At 39.4% G+C, this 19,103-nt stretch overlaps 1 protein-coding gene across 4 annotated transcripts in view; it reads left to right on the forward strand.

The window, feature by feature from the left end:
• Window positions 1-1,934: 1,934 nt before the first annotated feature.
• usp9 (ubiquitin specific peptidase 9) overlaps window positions 1,935-19,103 on the forward strand; it is a 38,997-nt gene continuing 21,828 nt past the window's right edge. For 2 of the 4 annotated variants that reach the window (XM_087177879.1, XM_087177880.1), the window contains exons 1-13: window positions 1,936-2,331; window positions 7,488-7,756; window positions 10,430-10,575; window positions 10,941-11,020; window positions 11,373-11,485; window positions 12,877-13,095; window positions 14,073-14,188; window positions 14,328-14,579; window positions 14,716-14,851; window positions 14,951-15,103; window positions 16,253-16,357; window positions 16,528-16,734; window positions 16,841-16,977. In XM_087177879.1, the coding sequence (XP_087034005.1) occupies window positions 7,655-7,756; window positions 10,430-10,575; window positions 10,941-11,020; window positions 11,373-11,485; window positions 12,877-13,095; window positions 14,073-14,188; window positions 14,328-14,579; window positions 14,716-14,851; window positions 14,951-15,103; window positions 16,253-16,357; window positions 16,528-16,734; window positions 16,841-16,977 (1,766 nt within the window). In that variant the 5' untranslated portion in view covers window positions 1,936-2,331; window positions 7,488-7,654. Of the gene's footprint in view, window positions 2,332-7,487; window positions 7,757-10,429; window positions 10,576-10,940; window positions 11,021-11,372; window positions 11,486-12,876; window positions 13,096-14,072; window positions 14,189-14,327; window positions 14,580-14,715; window positions 14,852-14,950; window positions 15,104-16,252; window positions 16,358-16,527; window positions 16,735-16,840; window positions 16,978-18,143; window positions 18,183-19,103 lie in introns of all 4 variants that reach the window. The other 2 variants (XM_023420875.2, XM_087177878.1) reach the window with 2 other exon arrangements.

A 19,103-nucleotide genomic window follows, 5' to 3' on the forward strand; every position in this document is an offset into this window, starting at 1 on the left:
TACATTGTACTGTTTGGTGGTTTTAGTGTTTTCTTTGTATGTAAAATGTTTTTGTAATTTTGTAATAATGCCCATATTTCTCCCATGGGAACCCACCATCTTGGTGGCTTCAAAGGGTGGGGAAGTATGCAGCATGAAAGACACACGACACATTAGTTATGGCAAAAAAAAGACTTAGTTTGTGGTGTTGCATCTTAGAATAATTAGCCCTAACCCACCTGCCAGTCAACTGAAACGAAGCGTTTCAAGTTGAATTGTATTTATTGCATTATCAGATTATAGATTATATTAGATTGCATTGTACTGTACAGGTCTTTCCATTTTTCTAGTCTTCCGGTACATTTTCAATAAATAGTGAGTCCCTACTGAGCAACTGAGAAAGTGAGTGATGATATTTTATGCACTTGGCTGACTCTCTTCCAAAGTCATATTACTGTACATTGATTAGACAGGTAGGAGTTTGGTGTTTTGTCTGAGGACATGCATGTCAGGTCAGGGACTACTGGATAGGGAACAAACCTGTGAGATTTGTTCTCTGAACAAATACCACATGACCCTAACTATAACCATGACCTAAATGACCACCTGAGCAAAGCCAACAACTGCACTGGTGCCCCAGACTCCAAGGACCCTTAAAACCTCAAGTTCATTGTGCGTTAACTGATCATTTGACTATTAGAACTGGAAGGAATATGGGAATTTGCACTAGTTCTGAAGTGAAATGTCAACCGACAAAATAAGGGCCAAAGAGTGGGTCCTGTTTTATTACCTAATCTGGAGGCCCTGTGTCAAAATGTAGTTGTAACAACATTATTTTGCAGCTGATATTGTGCTTACATGGGTACATTTATTTGTGTTTGATCAAATTACCATAGACTAAATGCAGTGCTATGAAATATTGCAGGACTAATGTATACAATGTGCAAATGGAAGCAGGAATGTGGGGTTAATAATTCATCTTTTTTGCCATGTGGCCTCTAAACAGGTTAAAGGATAGAATCATAGTTAATCAGTTCTGTCTTAAAACAATAATCAGGTGCCAAGAAACATGTTTAGCTTGCTGTTCCTACTGACCATTAACAGATTCCTTCTTGTTCTTGCTTTCAGTGTAAGTGATGAGGAGAAATCTGCAGACATTGTTCTGTGCAGAAATACATTCCAGTCTCTTTAAAGCTAATGTGAGGCTCCATTAGTCTGCCAGTAAAAGTGTATATATTTTAAATTTACAGTCATTTTAGTATTAAATTTGTGTTTGTGTAACTGATGGTGTTTGTGAACTGCAGGAAGGATTGTAATAAAAAAAAGGGAAGTTTTAATAAAAACGACTGTGACATCCACTGTACTTATCAGATCTGGATGGCTGAAACCTCATATAAGCCTCAAGACCGTGGATCTTGTCCCCCGTCACTTAAAATCACTTCAATGTTCATATGGGCAGTCTGGAAAAGCTGTGGAGCTATCCTTTAATCCAGCCATGACTACCTTTCCCTAACTTTAGCCAATGTCTTTTAGTTGCCTAAACCTCAACCATAGGCCTAGCGAAATCATAGTTTATTAACCATCATCACCATTTTTCCATAAGTAGTATTGCTTAACCTTTGGGGATAAAATTTGCCATTACGTTCATTTAAGTGTATCCTATCCATTTTCTTCTAACCATACCCTCCCTGGAGAGTGCTGAAATGTCAGTTTGTGCATACATACTTTTGAATTTGTGTTCTGTTATTTTCACTTTTTATGAAAACATGACCTATTCATGTATGACCACCCCGTGCGATAGGGGGCGATAGAGTCAGGTGCGCCGGGCCGCTCAGCTTTCTTATCTCCTGGTTATAACCAAACTATGGATAGGATATTGCTGCTGGAGCTGGAGTCGCTTATCGGAATTGAGAGGGGTTTTATGCCCTTTCCATTCAGCGGGTGTTGTGTTTTCTGAACTGCACTCGGTTGCAGCGCAAACTAGCTGACAGACAACGCTCTCTGCTGGAGTTCACACAATCGTCTGGCCTGTTTTTACTGAGCAGCATTTGTGTCCGACTGCGCTTCCGCCATGTTGAACTGATTCAAGTTGTGAGTGACTGCTGGGACCGAAGTGACAAGCCCTAGAAATCGGACTAGACAGAGTTAGGGGGGCTGTTACCGCGCCGGTGACGCAGGAAAAACACCCAGAAGCAGGGGGGAAAACCGTAGGAATTAGATCTTTCTAGTAACAGGTTTCTGTCCTGCGAAACTGTCACCGATATAGGCCACGTTTATGTAATATACGACGACACCATCGTTCAAGGCTGGACGTAGCCCGTGAATAGAGGGGGAAGTCATATCAAATTCCTGGTGAGTTGTTAGCTAACTAGCTCGGTACGCTGGCTGGTGATTGTTAGCTGGCTACCGCTAGTATTAGCGTCAGCTGGTGGTGGATGCAAGGTAACATTACTGCATTTGGGTTACTTGTGTTATTCAGTCGTTGGCGGTTTTTTCTCTGTTAGTTGCTGCTCATTCAGTCTTTGACAATGTCAACGCGATTAAACTGCAATTCATGGTCTTAACAGTTCGTGTGGTCTCATTAGCTCACCCCGCTAGATTCACTGGAGCCAAGCTAGCGCTAGCTACCCGCAAATAGTCCTCGGCACTGTCTACAGACTGAGAAGGAACATTTCCTTTAAACGTATCATGTTTACAAGTTACTGAAATTTAGTTAGCGTCCTGTCACCATTTTAATATTTTATGAATAATAGCATTATCAAATCCGTATTGCTGTTATCATTTTTGTTTCACTCGGGCTTCCGACATTTTATTTTCAGTTTGTTTTAGCTAAGTTATAAGTTAGCGTCAGACGATACAGGTCAGAACACACAGTTAAATTTCAGGAAATAGACGACTCCGCTGTCACTTACATATTTAACGTATCTAAGATGGCTAGCTAGGTTAACTTATTTTGAACGCTGAAATGGCTGCAAAGCGACGTTAAGACAGATAGCAGTGTTCCTTGTATATATGGGGAAACTAATTAGTTGTCGAGTCATATCAGCAAGCTGCTTGTCAAAATAGAAACGTTAGCTAAATGCACCTTCGGATATTTACTCGCACGTAAGCTAACGGCTACCTAACATCAACTGTTTATCTGGATTGCTCCTCGTTAGCTCGGTCGATGCTCAACATAGTTGGTCAACAATAACGCAAGGGAAAGTGATGTTAGATCGATCATGATTTTAGGCACCAGCCTAGCTCTCTGTGTAGAGCTCGGCAGTATTGTAGCCAGGGTTTGCTGGACAAGTATAATGTCAGGCCCGACCAAATAATGAGGCCTGCGTGTCTCAGCGCAGTGGGCTTTGGACGAGGCCTTCACTGCTCTGCTGTCTGGGCGGATCGCCTTGCAGGCTAACCTAACGTTAGTTGCCGCAGCTAGCTAGCAGCAGGCGTTAACTAACTAAACCAGCTGTTAACGGTAGTTAAGGCGCTAGTTTGAAATCATAGTTACGTAATGTCACCGTGTACTGTATATGCACCTGCACTGTCTAAATTTTTAACATGTTCCACGACAACACACACAATGGTACATGACCGATTTCACCGTCCATTAAATGGTTTTTAAATAACGTTAACATTAACGTTACAAAGCCGGTTCAATCCAAAAGGCCGCATTTGCATCTAGCTCAACGTTTGTCTTAATATCGTGTGTTGTTACCGTGTATTTGTCACTTTTTTTCACTGCAAGACGTAGCATAATGTTTTTTGTGCGTCATGAAAGTAATCCACCCTATACCCCCATTAGTAGATAGTTAGCCACTGAGTGGTTTTACTGATAGTAGCTCTATATACATGATGTGACATTTTGTCCCAGCAAGCCAAAGGCACTCGCTAGATCTTGCCTATAATAATGACTGTAATGTACTGTCTGTAGTGACAGCTGCAACCTTAATTGCTGATGCGGAGGCAAGTATCACTGGCCACCTGTAAAATAGGAAATAACGTGGTTTCACTACCTTTAAACTAAGAAAACACTGTAACAGTAGATAAACCAAACACAGTTTTAGCACTCATTCTATCCTATTCGTATCACCTTAAAAATGTCCCCAAAAGTCAAATCAACCAAATTAGTGCACACATGTTAACTTGCTGTTGTTGACATGCTTGATAGACAGACTGATGAATTTAGCTTTAACCGTAATTGCTCTTCAGGAGGGAAGAACAGCAACACTAATTGTTCTTTGTTTATACTTTCAAGCTTCTTGTCTTATTTGGATCACAAACTTTTGCGTATTGTACATCAACTAATCTACTTCAGTTATCTTCTTATTTCCAGTCAGTTGCTGATCTGCTAAAATATTGATGTTTCTGGGTAAAAGACATGGTGGAGATGGGCTTTTAGAAAGAAGAGAAATTATGATGGTAAAGACAAAGTTCTCAGGACCATGGTTAGACTTTGTATTGTGATTGTCAACTTCACTTAAGATTTTAGTTTGTTAAATAGAATAGAGGATGACTTGATTTTTTTTTCTTTTCTTTTTGTCTAAAAACCATCAAGTCATGTTCTCTTCCCTTTATAATGCTCAGCATCTTATTGACTTTGATCACAGCAATCTCTGTGGAAGAGAGTTCTGGTGTCAGTGCCAGTTTGTAAAAGTGATATTACCCTTTCCCACCTCGAAATCAAAAATTACATAAATTGAAAACAGCACTGACTCTAAAACTAAGTGTTAATTTTATTGCCAGGAAGACTGAAAGGTGTGGTGTTGATTGACTTGTCAGAAGCACACAATATAATTGGCAAGCATCATATTGAGTCCTATCCTGTGACACTGAATTTACATTTGCCTAATTCGTGTCTATCTGCATATCACATGATTTTTAACAGTTGTGGATTGGTTGTTGTCCAGTGCTACATTTTGGGTAGTGCTACATTGCAAGAAACAGGAACTAATAAAAAAACACATAATTGCTTATTTTATAATAGTAGACATATGCTTCTCTGTTGGTGATAGGAAGACATATGTGATAATGTATTGACGCCAGGGATCATTGCAGTTTAACAATAGGTCTGTCATTGTGCCACTCTCTTTAAACATTAACAGACTCTTAGCTTTATTTCTGCACCTTTTTTGGTAGCTGAAAATTTAATATACTATATAAAGCTGAGGTGTCAAGCTTTTAGATTGAAATGCAGGATGACTTTAGCTTAAAAGGATATATTTATTTTCAGGATTTGTTGTTGATCAGACAATCAAGTGCCAATTGCTAAATTGGCAGGCTGTATCATGTTTCACTGTTTCATTGTCATGCTGACATTTAAAGTGAAGTTCCTGGTTCTTATTTTCCTAGTTTTATGCATCATTCCCATTGGTATTGATCGCATTGCACTCACCAACTTAACTGCTGTGATCAGGGAGTGACAAGATATCATCAAAAAGAGGTCAGTCAGGATAAGGAATATGTGAAGTTGGACAAACATACACACAGCAGCTTTTATTTTGTTTTTTTCTTTTCACTATTACTCTGATATTTTATCTTTATTTGACAATCATGGTGTAGAGAGAGGGGAGAGAGAGAATCCAAGCAGAGAGTTGCATATAGCTGCAGGTTCTCCAGCTGGAAACGAACCATCGCAGTTGTGGTTATATGGTATGCCCCTTAACCTTTAAGCCAGTGTTATACTTAATGCATTTGTGAGTATGCTTTGGTCCACTAGGGTCCATTGGGGTCGTGACGTAAATTTCATCATTAGAGGATGTATGTGAGGCTCTGAAGCAGACGTCCATGTACCCTTGGATTGGTTATGTCTAAAGGGTACCAATCATGAGCTGGAAAACAAATATGGATGCTGAGTTTGAACAGAGGCTGTATGAGGATGTCCGCCGCTACCCTCACCTCTACAATTAATCTTCAACAGCACAGAACAGCAGACAAAGCTTCTTCTTGCATAGATGTTGCCATTTTGATTTTATTCGTAGTGTGCATGTGCGGAATACGTAGACAACAATCTACTGCACATGTGTGTAACATGGACTCCAAGCTGCGTATAAATATATAAAACAACTACTCGTCCGTGGTCTCCACAGCTGTCCGTGTACGCGTTCACAAGCGAGTATAACTTAGGCCTTAGGCCACTAGGATGCCCTGATCATGCAGGTTTAATAAATAAATATATAAACAAAACATTCTGTCCATGATAGTTCACAGACTAACTTCCTTGTTTAACTTTGACCTGCTGAACACAGTTTTCCTATGCACTGAGGGAATGTTACTAGCATTACTGGTTTTACCTCCAAAGTCAGTGGTTTAGATAATATGGCCAAACTGCCAGCTTGTTTTTTAATGTTATGATCATTTGACAACTAACTCTTTCTCTGTTGGACAGTAGCATGTAATAATGTCACCATTTTTTGAGATCTCAGTAGTTTGGCACAATTTTATTGTAATTGTTAAGAATCATGGTCAAAACAACAAAAACAAGACCCGCGTTGTGATACAAAGAATCGGACTAAAGTTAAGCAAAGTTATCCAAAGAAGATTGCAGAGACAAATTTGTGACATTGGGCAATATAAATAAAATTGATTTGACTAAAACTTAAGGAAGTGTGTTCAGAGAGTGTGGCAATTATCACTCTTAAATTAGCACAGTCTATAACTAGGGACGCTTCAGTTAATCAGCCAATAAGTTTGTAGTGTTTTAATATACCAGTCAGAAAATTATTATAATGAATGTAAAACTGGTTTCACTTCACACTCCCTCATGACTGACCTATAGCCACCACACACACTGAGGGTGTATGCACACAAATTTGAGATGGTGCTGTTGTTTGTGGTGGGACTTGAGATGGATTCTGACAGGCATGATGAAATTGAATTTCAGTGTTCAAATGAAAACACAATATTGATACTGACATGCTTCTTATGTCAGTTTGGTGGCAGTTTGTGGCAGCATGGCAGCAAGTTTGTGACAGCAACACTATTGTAGGGCTAGAGGCACTAGTAGCACAAGCTCCTGTAGTGTTGTCTCCAACTGCAAGTTCACTTGGTGTCTGAAAGAGATGTAAAAATGTCCTTTTGTAATATTGTTTGACCCTTGAAACTTCTTTGTGTTAATTTACAGTATGCAGGTGCAGGAGACATATCTAGAATTGTAAATGTGAAAGTGATGAAGTTTGCTGTCTTTGTCAGGTGTAATTAAGATGTAATGAGTCAGGAACAAACTTTTGATTGGTACTCGATATTCTGAATCTAGTGACATTTGAATCAGTGATCCATATCAAAGCCCTTCAAACCCTGAATCCTTATTCATAATGCATCTAATCGGTCACTGAACAAAGAACTTTTATTGGGTAGCTTATAAGAAAAAGGGATTAACTAAGAGGCAGAATGAGTTGATTTACATGATAATTTCAGCAATACAAGATTATAACCATCTGTGAACCTATTTTGCTTGTGTATATTATAAGTAACTTAACCAGCCAGCTGATAATTCTGACCTTTACCCCTCTTCCTGGCTCCAGGTTATGCAATGGTCTCAGCGGCACATCCAGATCTCCAGGTGCTTGTGTCCCTCTCTCGTGTGTTCGGGCTCTCTTCCCTCTGCTCTACAGCTGAGGTGGCTGTGATTTCCCTCCTGGCCAGCGCTCCCTAAGAGGCCAAGATTGCCAAGATCTGCCCTGTGGCGAGCATGACGGCCACCACGCGTGGCTCTCCGGTGGGGGGCAATGACAGTCAGGGCCAGGGTCAGGCACCTGATGCTCAGAGCCAACCCCCACTGCCACAGAACCAGGTCAGCATCATCTTTCCAGCCAATACATGCATCCACATTGTCTTGTCCTTTACATTGACTATTTTTGATCTCGTCTTCCTCTTGTTAATGACTGTGCATTACACTTCCTTTCCGACAGCAGGCACATGTAATTAAATTAACCCATGAAGGGAGAAGGGATGGTGTGTTTTTTAACATTTCCCTTTTTGTTAGTTCAGACACTGCAGCAGAGTTTTTTAACAGATATTGCTCCTACCTAACCACACACAGATGCCCAAGGGGACGAAAAGGGAGGGGAGGAGGGAGCGGAAAAGAGGGAGAAAGAGAGTGAAGGCGAGGCATCAATGAACAGAGCCTCTTGAGTGATGGATAAAGGATATGTGTGTGTGTGTGTATGTGTGTGTGTGTGTGTGTGTGTGTGTCTTTGTGCGTTTTTGTGCGTGTGCATGTGCAGGCCTGTGTTGGTTAGAGATGAGCCGTGGTAAGACGTGAGAGGCAAGCTGCCTATGTAGGTCAGCCAAGCAGAAGGAGCCTTCGCCACACACCCCCACATTTCATATTTCTCAGTTATGTATCTCTTTTGACTACGTGTATCCCTCTTTTACTCTCCCATACACAGCTGCTCACACCACTGCTAATGTTCATACACACTCGTTAGATGAGTAATGAAATAAAGAAGAGAATGGTCACATACACATTCATAAATGCACATTGTTGCATTCGTTTCTCTAACACTCTTCCTTCCAAAATTTCTATTTGACTGCACCGTAGCAGAGGTACACCCACATACTAACACATTTATACTTCTAAAACAACCATATCAGCCCTCACTTTCTGTTTCCTCTGGGTAGATGGAGATGAAAAGAGCATTGCTTGTTATGCCCAAAACTATTGACAATTTGGATCTGAATAGCTTTTATTCATGGGCCTTTCAGGAGAGACACCTGCCTCTTTATACCTGCATGGGCGTACACTTAGAGAATAGAACAATAGAAACCTGACCCCCATACAGCGGAGTGTGCCTTGCCTTATCATTGGCATATTTCACGATGGAAATAAGTGTATGTAACTGCAATAAAACTTTGACTTGGTTTTCCAGGTCACTAAGTCAGCTGTGCCTAGATCTTGCACTTTTTGACAAATAATTTTTAACCAAAAATAACATTTTCAGCAGCTTCACTGAAATGCATTTTGCAGTCTGGTTTTCCATAGATTTGGATAATTTTTCAAGAAAACATAGCCATTATAAAAATTTACAGTAATTCTATTTTGCTGTAACAGAGAGTGTAACAGCGGGGCCAGCCCTATAATCGCGAATGGCCGCAAATGGATGACTGACTGACTGAGTGGTCACAGTTGAGTGATCGTATTTCCACTATTGGTCAGCTAAATGCCATGAGTTGAAGTTTCCCCATTGGCCGTTGCTCTTTCAAAACAAGTTCTATTAGAAAGGTGTATATATAGCATGCATGTAGCATGTATAACAACAGAAACACCATCAACCGGAAATGAGGCAATACGTGTACTGCAGCATGTCAGAACAACAATAAAAGCCCTGTAAAGAGATAAGGGATTTCTGCCCACTCAAACGCTAGAGGGCTTTTAAGTTGAAATGGTTACTGGTGTTGAATTTGTATTAACATGTAATGCAGTAACTTTAACATGGCGAACATGAGTGACTGAGAATGAGGCTCCATACCAAAATACCGGTATGACCAATGAAACAGAAGGAGTTAGAAATAAAGAACTGTCTCTAATACAAGCCTGCCTCAAATAAAGGTTTGTTACCTTCTGCAGTTGAGGTAAACAAAAGCCCTGGGCACTTTTTGATGACAGCAGTCAGAAACTATTGTGGATCCCAGAAGGAGGCGGTGCACTGTCGCTTCTCACATGCTCTAACTTATGTGTTTGGAGATTTTGTCAGATGACAATGAGGTTGTAAAATCAGGATTTTAGCAAAAAGCTTGGAAATGGCTTGGAAGTTAACATGTAGTCTTAATGGGCTGCGTTTCACTCACTATTTCAAACTTCTTCAGTTGTCAATAGAAATAGAAAAACATGCACGGGAGAACAGCCTTATTGGAATTTCGGCTGTATTAAAATACTCTATATTTCAACACAGAGTAGGAGTGAAGCAAACGGGTAAACGATTGAAACTGGCAGATACTAGGCAGAAACAAGTATGATGTGATGATGTCAGTTGTTTACAGCGGTTACACAACAGTTTTTAACTACATCCTCAATTTCGCACATTCACCATACATCGTCCAGCCACATACTAGGTTTTGACCTAGTTCTCGTTTGTTGTTATTTTTATTTATGTTTTGATGGATTGGTATCAGCTACATAAAGCCAGTTCTATTTATGATCCTTTGTTTGCTCCAGGTACACCAATTATCAAAAATGCCCCATTGTGCTCCATTAAAACACTACAATCATACAGCCTTGACAGTGAGTGACCAGAGGAGCGCGCAAATGAAATAAACAGCAGCCTGGAGTGTAATGAGTGTGTATAATGAGCATTACAGCTTAATGAGGGCCTCTGGCCTCACCATAAACTTATCTTGTTTATTTTATGAATTGAATAAAGATTATTAAGATTATAAAGAATTAAGATTATTGCTAGTATTGCTGCTGTACTTTGTTTATATAGTACATCCACAGAGATCAATAGGCATTCTGTGATTTTTACAGACATCATCTCCTAACTCATCTAATGAGAACTCTCCAGTGAGCCCACCAGATGAGCAGGGCCAGGGGGATGGGCCCCCTCAGCTGGAAGAGGAGGAGCCCGCTTTCCCTCACACTGACCTAGCCAAGCTGGATGACATGATCAACAGGTATTTTGCTTACATCTTGACACAGATGTTACGTACTAGGTCACCCCTAATTCAGTGGTACAACTTACAACAATTTCAAAACTTTGCTGCATGATTTTATTCCAGGCCCCTTTTTCCTCCTGACCCCGTATGTAAAATATGAAATTTGTGATGTGCTGAAAATGTAGAATCAGGTATAAACATCATCAAATTGGGCTGAGGCATCTTCACTTGAGTTCACTACTCTCCATTGATTTTTTTACTCTCCCTCTAAAATTTGCTTCACATTCAGTCTGATCATATCACACAGTAAAGGTTCTTAGCAGCAATGTAAACTGAGCTCCTTGGTGTTTTTCTTTATATTCGTGTGTTCTTTTTTCTCCCAGGCCTCGTTGGGTTGTTCCAGTTTTGCCAAAAGGAGAGTTAGAAGTCCTCTTGGAAGCTGCTATAGACCTGAGTAAAAAAGGTAGAAATATATATATGTATGTTTCTGGTAACACATTAACTGTGTCATCTGCTGTGTTTTGGATTGAACAGCTTAGTAGTTACCTACACCTCCAAAGTGAGATCTAAACTACAGAGCGTACAAAAATATACACATAAAGATACACAAATACCCAACACCCAAACATACAGAACCACATACACAGGTTATTTGGTGCATCCTGAAATAAACATAAACATATTTAAAAATAAATTTTGTCCTTGGCTTAGCACCTCATTCATGCTCTTAAGGCTGCATGTTTTCATAAATTAATGTCTTTCGTGTCACACATTTTATATGAATGGAATTAAATGAGCAATGTCTTTCTCTGCAGGACTGGATGTGAAGTGTGAGGCATGTCAGAGGTTTTTCCGGGATGGTCTGACCATCTCCTTCACAAAGATCCTGACAGACGAGGCAGTCAGCGGATGGAAGTTTGAGATTCATGTGAGTCTTCATTTTTGCTGTAAATTTTGTAGGGCTGGGGTGATGCTTAATTCAACAACTTAGCTACCACAATACTTGGTTGCCAATAGATATGTATTGCAATTCGATATTTTATTATATTCCTTTTTTTTTATGTTTTAACACTAGACCAAGGGAAAAACTTTAATCCTACACTTCTTGAGTCATATTTCCCAAAAACAATGCACATCACATGTCAGTCAGTCTTTGTATGTTTTATTTCAGCAGCATCATTGCTATAAACCCCTTGGTCCTGTCTTAAAGCCATGCTAACAAAAAATCTATCATTAGGAATACCACTGAAGCGTTCAGTAGGCCATAGGGTAATATATTAGTCTTCTACCTGTTAAATAAAATACTGTAATAAATAATTACTTTATGTAAATAAGGTACTGTAATAAGAAAACCAATCAAAACTGCTGTTTTTATTTTGAAGCAGCAGGCTTGTTTTGGAGGTAAAGCCTGCCCTCACAAAGGTCTTTGGAATTTGACTGTGCTTTTAGTTTCCACTACTACTTCTCTGTACTGGTTTAAATGGAGGGGATCAAGATAGTTGTGAAATATTGACAAAAATCTATATTTTGTTAACCTTGCTGGCATGAGTCATCTTTGCTTTATTCACTGTTTGACATCTATGCCCTTATCTCGTTAGCTGTATGCATTGTTCAGACTGGGGTCTTGCCTGGCATATTGTGCTGTATTAGGGGGATTGATGTCAGGAACCTTTTCATGATAAACCATTCAGACAGACAAGGAGGTAAAGGAGCAAAATGTCTCTTTCTCCTGTCACTTTTATTTAAAATAATGTTGACTAGGTTTAAATTTTTTATCTTATTTTAGTACATTACACAGGATTGTGCCTTATCTTTCATGATCCAAAGCTGCTCTGATTATTTTCAATACTAAATAAATGTAAAAGAGGAAACCAGTTTCTTGTAAACTACAGGACAGAAGTCTCAAAGAAGCTTCTCTGGAATTATTTGATGAGTCAGTCCATATTGATTCCTCCTATCTGGTTACTTGAGATCTGCAAAGCAGTCAGGAGCCATGCAGGAGGAGCATTTTAGTCATTTTAGTAATGATATGATAAGGCAGAGTTTTTATGCCTCAGACAGCAGTGGCCAGAGGCATTATGTTTTCAGGTTGTTCATCCACATCCATCCCATTCTTGTTAATGAAAGAAGTTCAATTTGTTTGAATGTAGTAAAGAAATGGTGGTTCTGCAATTCTTTTTAACTGGCAAGAGGAACAGGTACATGTACTATACATGTCCTGGCTCTGGAATTCTTTGTCCTCCTCTTTCTTTCTCTGTCTTTTTTGTTGTATAATAGTTAATATGTGACTTTTTTCAACCTGAAAACCTTGCTTCACAGAGGTGTATCATCAATAACACACACCGGTTGGTGGAGTTGTGTGTGGCCAAGCTCTCTCAGGACTGGTTCCCTCTACTAGAGCTGCTGGCCATGGCCACCAACCCTCACTGCAAGTTCCACATCTACAATGGCACACGGCCCTCAGAGACCGTCCCCGCTGGAGCACAGCTGGCTGACGATGAGCTCTTCGCCCGACCACCAGACCCTCGATCTCCTAAGGTGAATCCCTGCAACGGTTGACCAAAATCCTACCCTTGAAATAATGTTCAACACATTTTGTGGGTTATTAGGACTCTTTCCTCCTCATTCTACCAACTTGCCAGGTTTGAACTTTTTCTTAAAACTGACCTCATTGCTTTTTCTCTTGTGTCCTGTGATGAGAAGACTGTCTCAAATACACTTTTAACAGTCTAGATTGTGCATTGATGATGATGTTTACCTGTTCAATATATAGGCGAGTGAAAATTAAAAAATCATCTTGGCAGGAAGAATCATGCAGAAAACAGACTGTTTACTTGCTCCAAAGGACAGTCAGCCTGTTTTTATTCCTCGTAGACGAAATCCATAGAGTGGCATTTTAGTCTTACCCTGAGGGCCCTTGTGAGACAAAGACAGTCCCTCTGTGGAATAGTCTGATAATGAAAAATATGGAACTCACAGTCTATAAGACACTTAGAGCTTGTGTCAGAAAGCAGATAGTGTAAAAGAGAAGGTGGATACACCAGAGAATAGGAATTTAACAGTGAAAGAGTGATGAATACAGCGTGGGCATGGGGTCAGTATGAACAGTACTGCAGCACTGCTTGCTTGTCTGCCTCTGTTGGCAGAGGGCCCAGGACTACTTTGGGTTCCACTGTGCAACTATTAAGTCAGATTTTGCTACTGTTTGTCTTTTCTTTTTTTTTCTTTTGTCTTTTAAGGTTGAGATCCAATTGGTCATTCCTAAATATTTAACTGCAGTGCAAACTTTTCACAAGCTTTACATTATTTATTGACTAAAAAAGAGCAGGGGCATTTTTTGGTTAAGCAGAGCTGTTTAAAGTCTCTCCCTATCCCCCTTTAGCACTGTCTCTCTATCTCATGGCCTAGAATCTCATTCTCAGATGGGACACAATTGGGGGAAAAAAAAACTTGGAATTTATTTAATTATTTATTTTAATAATTTAATCTTTTTCTCCCTTATTTCCTATTTACAGGGCTGGTTGGTGGACTTAATAAACAAATTTGGCACGTTAAACGGGTTTCAAATGTTGCACGATCGCTTCATGAGCGGCCAAGCACTGAACGTCCAGATCATCGCTGCACTTATCAAGTGAGACTGTTGTTTTATGAAAATGCACCATGTTCTACATATTTCACACCACATCAATGGGCTTTCCTTAACAGTTTATGTGCTGCAAGAGTGCTCTCTGCATTTTTTGTTAGCTGATTTTGTGTTCTCTTCTCTCCAGGCCTTTTGGCCAGTGTTATGAGTTCCTCACATTGCACACGGTAAAGAAGTACTTCCTTCCAGTCATCGAGATGGTTCCCCAGTTTCTAGAGAATCTCACAGATGAGGAGCTGAAAAAAGAGGCCAAGAACGAAGCCAAAAACGACGCACTGTCCATGATAATCAAGTCTCTGAAGAATCTGGCTTCTCGTGTACCAGGACAGGAGGAGACCGTGAAGAATTTAGAGATTTTTAGGTTAAAAATGATTCTTAGGTGAGTAACAAAAGATCATGTCTTTATGTAAACTCTTTTCATCATATCATGGTTTTTGTTCAAATTGAACACAGTTATAATACACATTTCATATGGCTTGATGTTCATTGAATAAATTCTCTGTTTTTATCACCAGGTTATTGCAAATTTCTTCTTTTAATGGCAAAATGAATGCACTAAATGAAGTTAACAAGGTGATCTCCAGTGTGTCCTACTACACTCATCGGCATAACCCTGAAGAGGAAGAGTGGCTGACTGCAGAGCGCATGGCGGTAAACTTTCCTCAGCTCTTTACTTTTGAACTTGCCACCAAAAAGTTCTCTATCTCTAAAAGCCACTTCTCCTTTCTCTGTCACTCCACACGACCACAGGAGTGGATCCAGCAGAACCACATCCTGTCCATTGTGCTCAGAGACAGTTTGCACCAGCCGCAGTATGTTGAGAAACTGGAGAAGATCCTGCGCTTCGTTATCAAAGAGAAGGCTCTTACAATGCAGGATCTGGACAACATCTGGGCTGCACAGGTACACTGCTGCTCAGTAAAGTGACAAATACACATTACGAATGAACAAAGACAAAATATGCAATCTAATGATATGATGCAGAGCATGCAGATGTTTGTTTTTCCAGAATTCTGTATTTACCTAACATTACATATCAGTAATATAAATTGTTACTTTTCATTATATAGTCTGAGTATAACGATATGTATAATTTGTATTTCTGTATTTTCATCGGTTCAAAACAGGCAAAATTAGATAAAGCCTTTAACACATGTTGTCATCTTCTCCAGAATACAACAGTGCAGCACTCCTACTTAATTGTGATCTGACAAAACATAAGATGACTTAAGTGCTTGATTGTGTTGTCTTGTGTTACACTGTAGGGACAAACTGGTATGTATTTGTAGTTTTTTAGAATGCTTAATGAAAATGGCTTGATGATATTATATTATGACAACAGGCGGTTGTCAGGATTTTTCCACTTTTTCACAGTTGTTATAGTAATAAGTTACAGACTTTCCAAACAATTACCTCATTCATGCTTCCTTGACCAATTATGTTTTTACATTGGGAGTTTACCTCAGCACCAGCTTTTCATTCTCCCAGCCACTTAGCATTAGTGCTACCAACCATTTCAGTACAGGTTGTGCCTGCATTTTATGATCATGACACACACAGCTGTAGATCTGGCTCAAGTAATACCCATAGCAGAAACTGGAGTAGGGATTTCTGGCACAACTTCACCTACTTCCAAGGTGCATGAAGAAGTGACATAGTCTCAAGAGGTCAAAATTCTACTTGTAATCTAAAGAACGACTTGATTGTGAGACCAGTAATTCTCAGCCTCTCAGTGATACCAATTTAAGGTGTACAATTGCATTTTGTACTGTCTGTACCTATATGTTGTTGATGCTGCTGTTTTGATCGAGTATCTTTTGGATATGAGATTTGAAAAGGAAATAGAAAAGAACATCCAGTCAAAGTACATGGTACAAGTCAGGGCTCATTTTCCAGTAACTGAAACACAACTGCTGTTGTACATTGCAGACAATAAGTTGGCTGTTAATTGCCAATTGTCCGCAGCCGCAGCTTATCCCTGACATTGCTGAGACGTCTGGTGGTGTACTTTGTTAACCCAACAGTCGGGTTGTTGTCTCTGTACATCTGCAGGCTGGTAAGCATGAGGCCATTGTAAAGAATGTCCACGACCTCCTGGCCAAGCTGGCATGGGACTTCTCACCTGAACAGCTTGATCACCTTTTTGACTGTTTCAAGGTGAGTGAGAGTTGTATTAATCAATCACAGATCATAAAAGCCTTTTGTACACTCTGAATCTTTGTATTCGGTTCTGGCTTAAAAACATTGCAGTTGAATTCTTACATCACAACAACATACTGTTGTAGCCTCTACCTTAACATCTGGACCTGGTTCTTCGTTTTGTGCAGGCAAGCTGGACCAATGCCAGCAAGAAGCAGCGTGAAAAACTGCTGGAACTTATCCGGCGCTTGGCTGAGGATGATAAGGATGGTGTGATGGCCCACAAGGTCCTCAACCTACTGTGGAACCTAGCACACAGCGATGATGTGCCTGTAGACATCATGGACCAGGCTCTTAGTGCCCACATCAAGATACTGGATTACAGTTGCTCACAGGTACATGTCGGGGTGTTGTTGGTGAATATTCTTAGAAAATGGCATGCAGAATAACAGACAAAGAGTTTTTCAACAAATGCTGAGGATGTTTAATTTTCACCCACAGGACAGAGACACACAGAAAATCCAGTGGATAGATCGCTTTATAGAGGAACTACGAACCAATGACAAATGGGTGATTCCTGCCCTGAAGCAAATCAGAGAAATCTGTAGCCTCTTTGGAGAAGCTCCTCAAAACCTTAGGTAAGGCCATGGTAGAAATCAATTTTGTATTCCAGCGACACATAATAATTAATAATAAATAATCATTCTGATGTTGGAAAGTATGAAACATTTATTTGTTTTACTTTTTAAGGTGTTTTATTCTGAATTATCAATATTAATTTTGCACATAATTCATGATAGAAAATCACATTTGCACAAGAGCTGAGGCATCAGGTCAACTCGTATGCTTAGTGTGCAGCACAGTACGTTCCCTAGAAGTTTAGTGCCATAACATAAAAATTTCATCTGCAGATTATCCCAGTGCACTAATTAACCACCAGTGCTAACCAACAGGGCTGGGTATTGCACCAAAAATTTACAACATTTTCTTACTGATATAAAAAAATCTCTCACTAAACCAAACTTTGTTCTCAACTACCAGACCTTGACTGTTTTGGTATGTTCTTAGAGCATGTCCTACTGTGTGGTTGTGAGACATCTCCTTCAACCATACATCACAGGTGTTTAGCCACATTTTTTTTATTTTAGTTGGGAAGGTTTGTGGCAAGAGATGCTTATTTTTCTTTTGAGTACATTGAAAGGAGCTGAAAGGTGCATTTACGTTGTTTGCTTTGTTGTATTGTAACTAAGTAAACACTAGCTGTGGTTGAAGGTGCTGAAGTATGTTGATAGAATCAGGTCCAACCTTACCTACTCCAAGCCACTCGCCAGAGTAGGAAAAGCACAGGTCTTGCTAATAACATGAATGATGGCTCTGTTCTTTGCCAATGTCGCTGTGACTGGTTGTCAGCATTTACAATACCAGGGCCTTGAAACCATTGCATCTTAATGGTATTCAGCCCTCATTAATTGTATTTTTTACACCTGTGCTTTTCACCTGTGATATGTTAAACTGACTTCAGGCCTTTTTGTTATACATGCTGATAAGTGAAAGTGGATTCAGAAGTTATGTGGACTACAAGTTGTCAGGTAGCTGGAGTAGTTAAAAAAAAGGGAAGTTTTAACCAGGGTTTACAAATAAAAACATTTAATTTAATATTACCATGGAAATCTGTGAAATTACTGTAAGACTGATTTGAGATCATACTGTTCAACATTATTCGTAAATTGTTTTGATTTGAAGTAGTGCTTTTTTTAATAGTCACTGTAGAAAATATGTAGTATACATGCCTGTTGTTTTTCAGAAAGAAAATGCCAATTAACATACAAACGAACTTAGTGGGGTAAGTTGAGTGCTAATTCCAGGGTTCTACCTATTTCTGTGTTACGTCAAGTCTAACTTTCTCTTTGACATTTTTATAATAAATACTGTATGAAATGTAAATCTCTGCCATGAATACGCTTAAGCAATTCTTTCTTGGGTTTCATCTCAAATGACTGATTCCTCATTCAAGCCCCTGTTCAAAGTCCTGCACATGTGTAGTTCAGCCAAGCAACAGACAAGACTTAGACAAGATACTTTTATTCTAACTAATAGTAAGGCAAGTGTTTGTTCATTCATCACACTCTTTGTAGCTCTTGGATTTAAGTTTAATAAATTGAAAATGAAGCCTAAAGAGAAACATAGGTGTTACTGAATATCAATAGGACAAGTAATATAACATATTGATAACCTCTGCTATTGATAATCACAAATAATTATCATTGTTTATTCTTACAATATTCATTTTTATTATTAAGCAGTATAATTAGAAAATAATCTGACATGCAGTGTTTGTGTTTTTTTAAAATATTGAACACAATTTCAGGTTGATAAAATCAAGTTGTTTACTGATTTTAAGCCAATTCCCAAACAGTGTACAAGGTGTAAGTTAGATTATTTCTAAATAACAGACATCTTTGGGTAAACTCCATCCAGTGTACAAGATTTCTCTAGAGGCACCTGGTGGGAGTTTCTGTGCAGTCTCTCAGTACTGAACACAAGCCATAGTGCACACACAGAATAGTCCTTTACACTAGTTAGTTAGACAACTAAATGAAAGGTCCTTTGAGATGGAGCCCCATTCTTCCTGATGCCAGCTCCTTTCAGCTCAAATCATTCAATGCAAAATATCAGGGGTATTTCATGCCTTCGACTCACTTAATCAAATATGCATTTGAGTTTTGACATGAGAAATTTAATGTCTCTCGAATGTGTTTGTAGT

This window comes from Seriola lalandi, unplaced genomic scaffold (genome assembly GCF_002814215.2).
Source record: "Seriola lalandi dorsalis isolate HSWRI2012SDOR001 ecotype SW California unplaced genomic scaffold, Sedor1 jcf7180002054659, whole genome shotgun sequence".
In the NCBI taxonomy this organism is placed as follows: domain Eukaryota; kingdom Metazoa; phylum Chordata; class Actinopteri; order Carangiformes; family Carangidae; genus Seriola; species Seriola lalandi.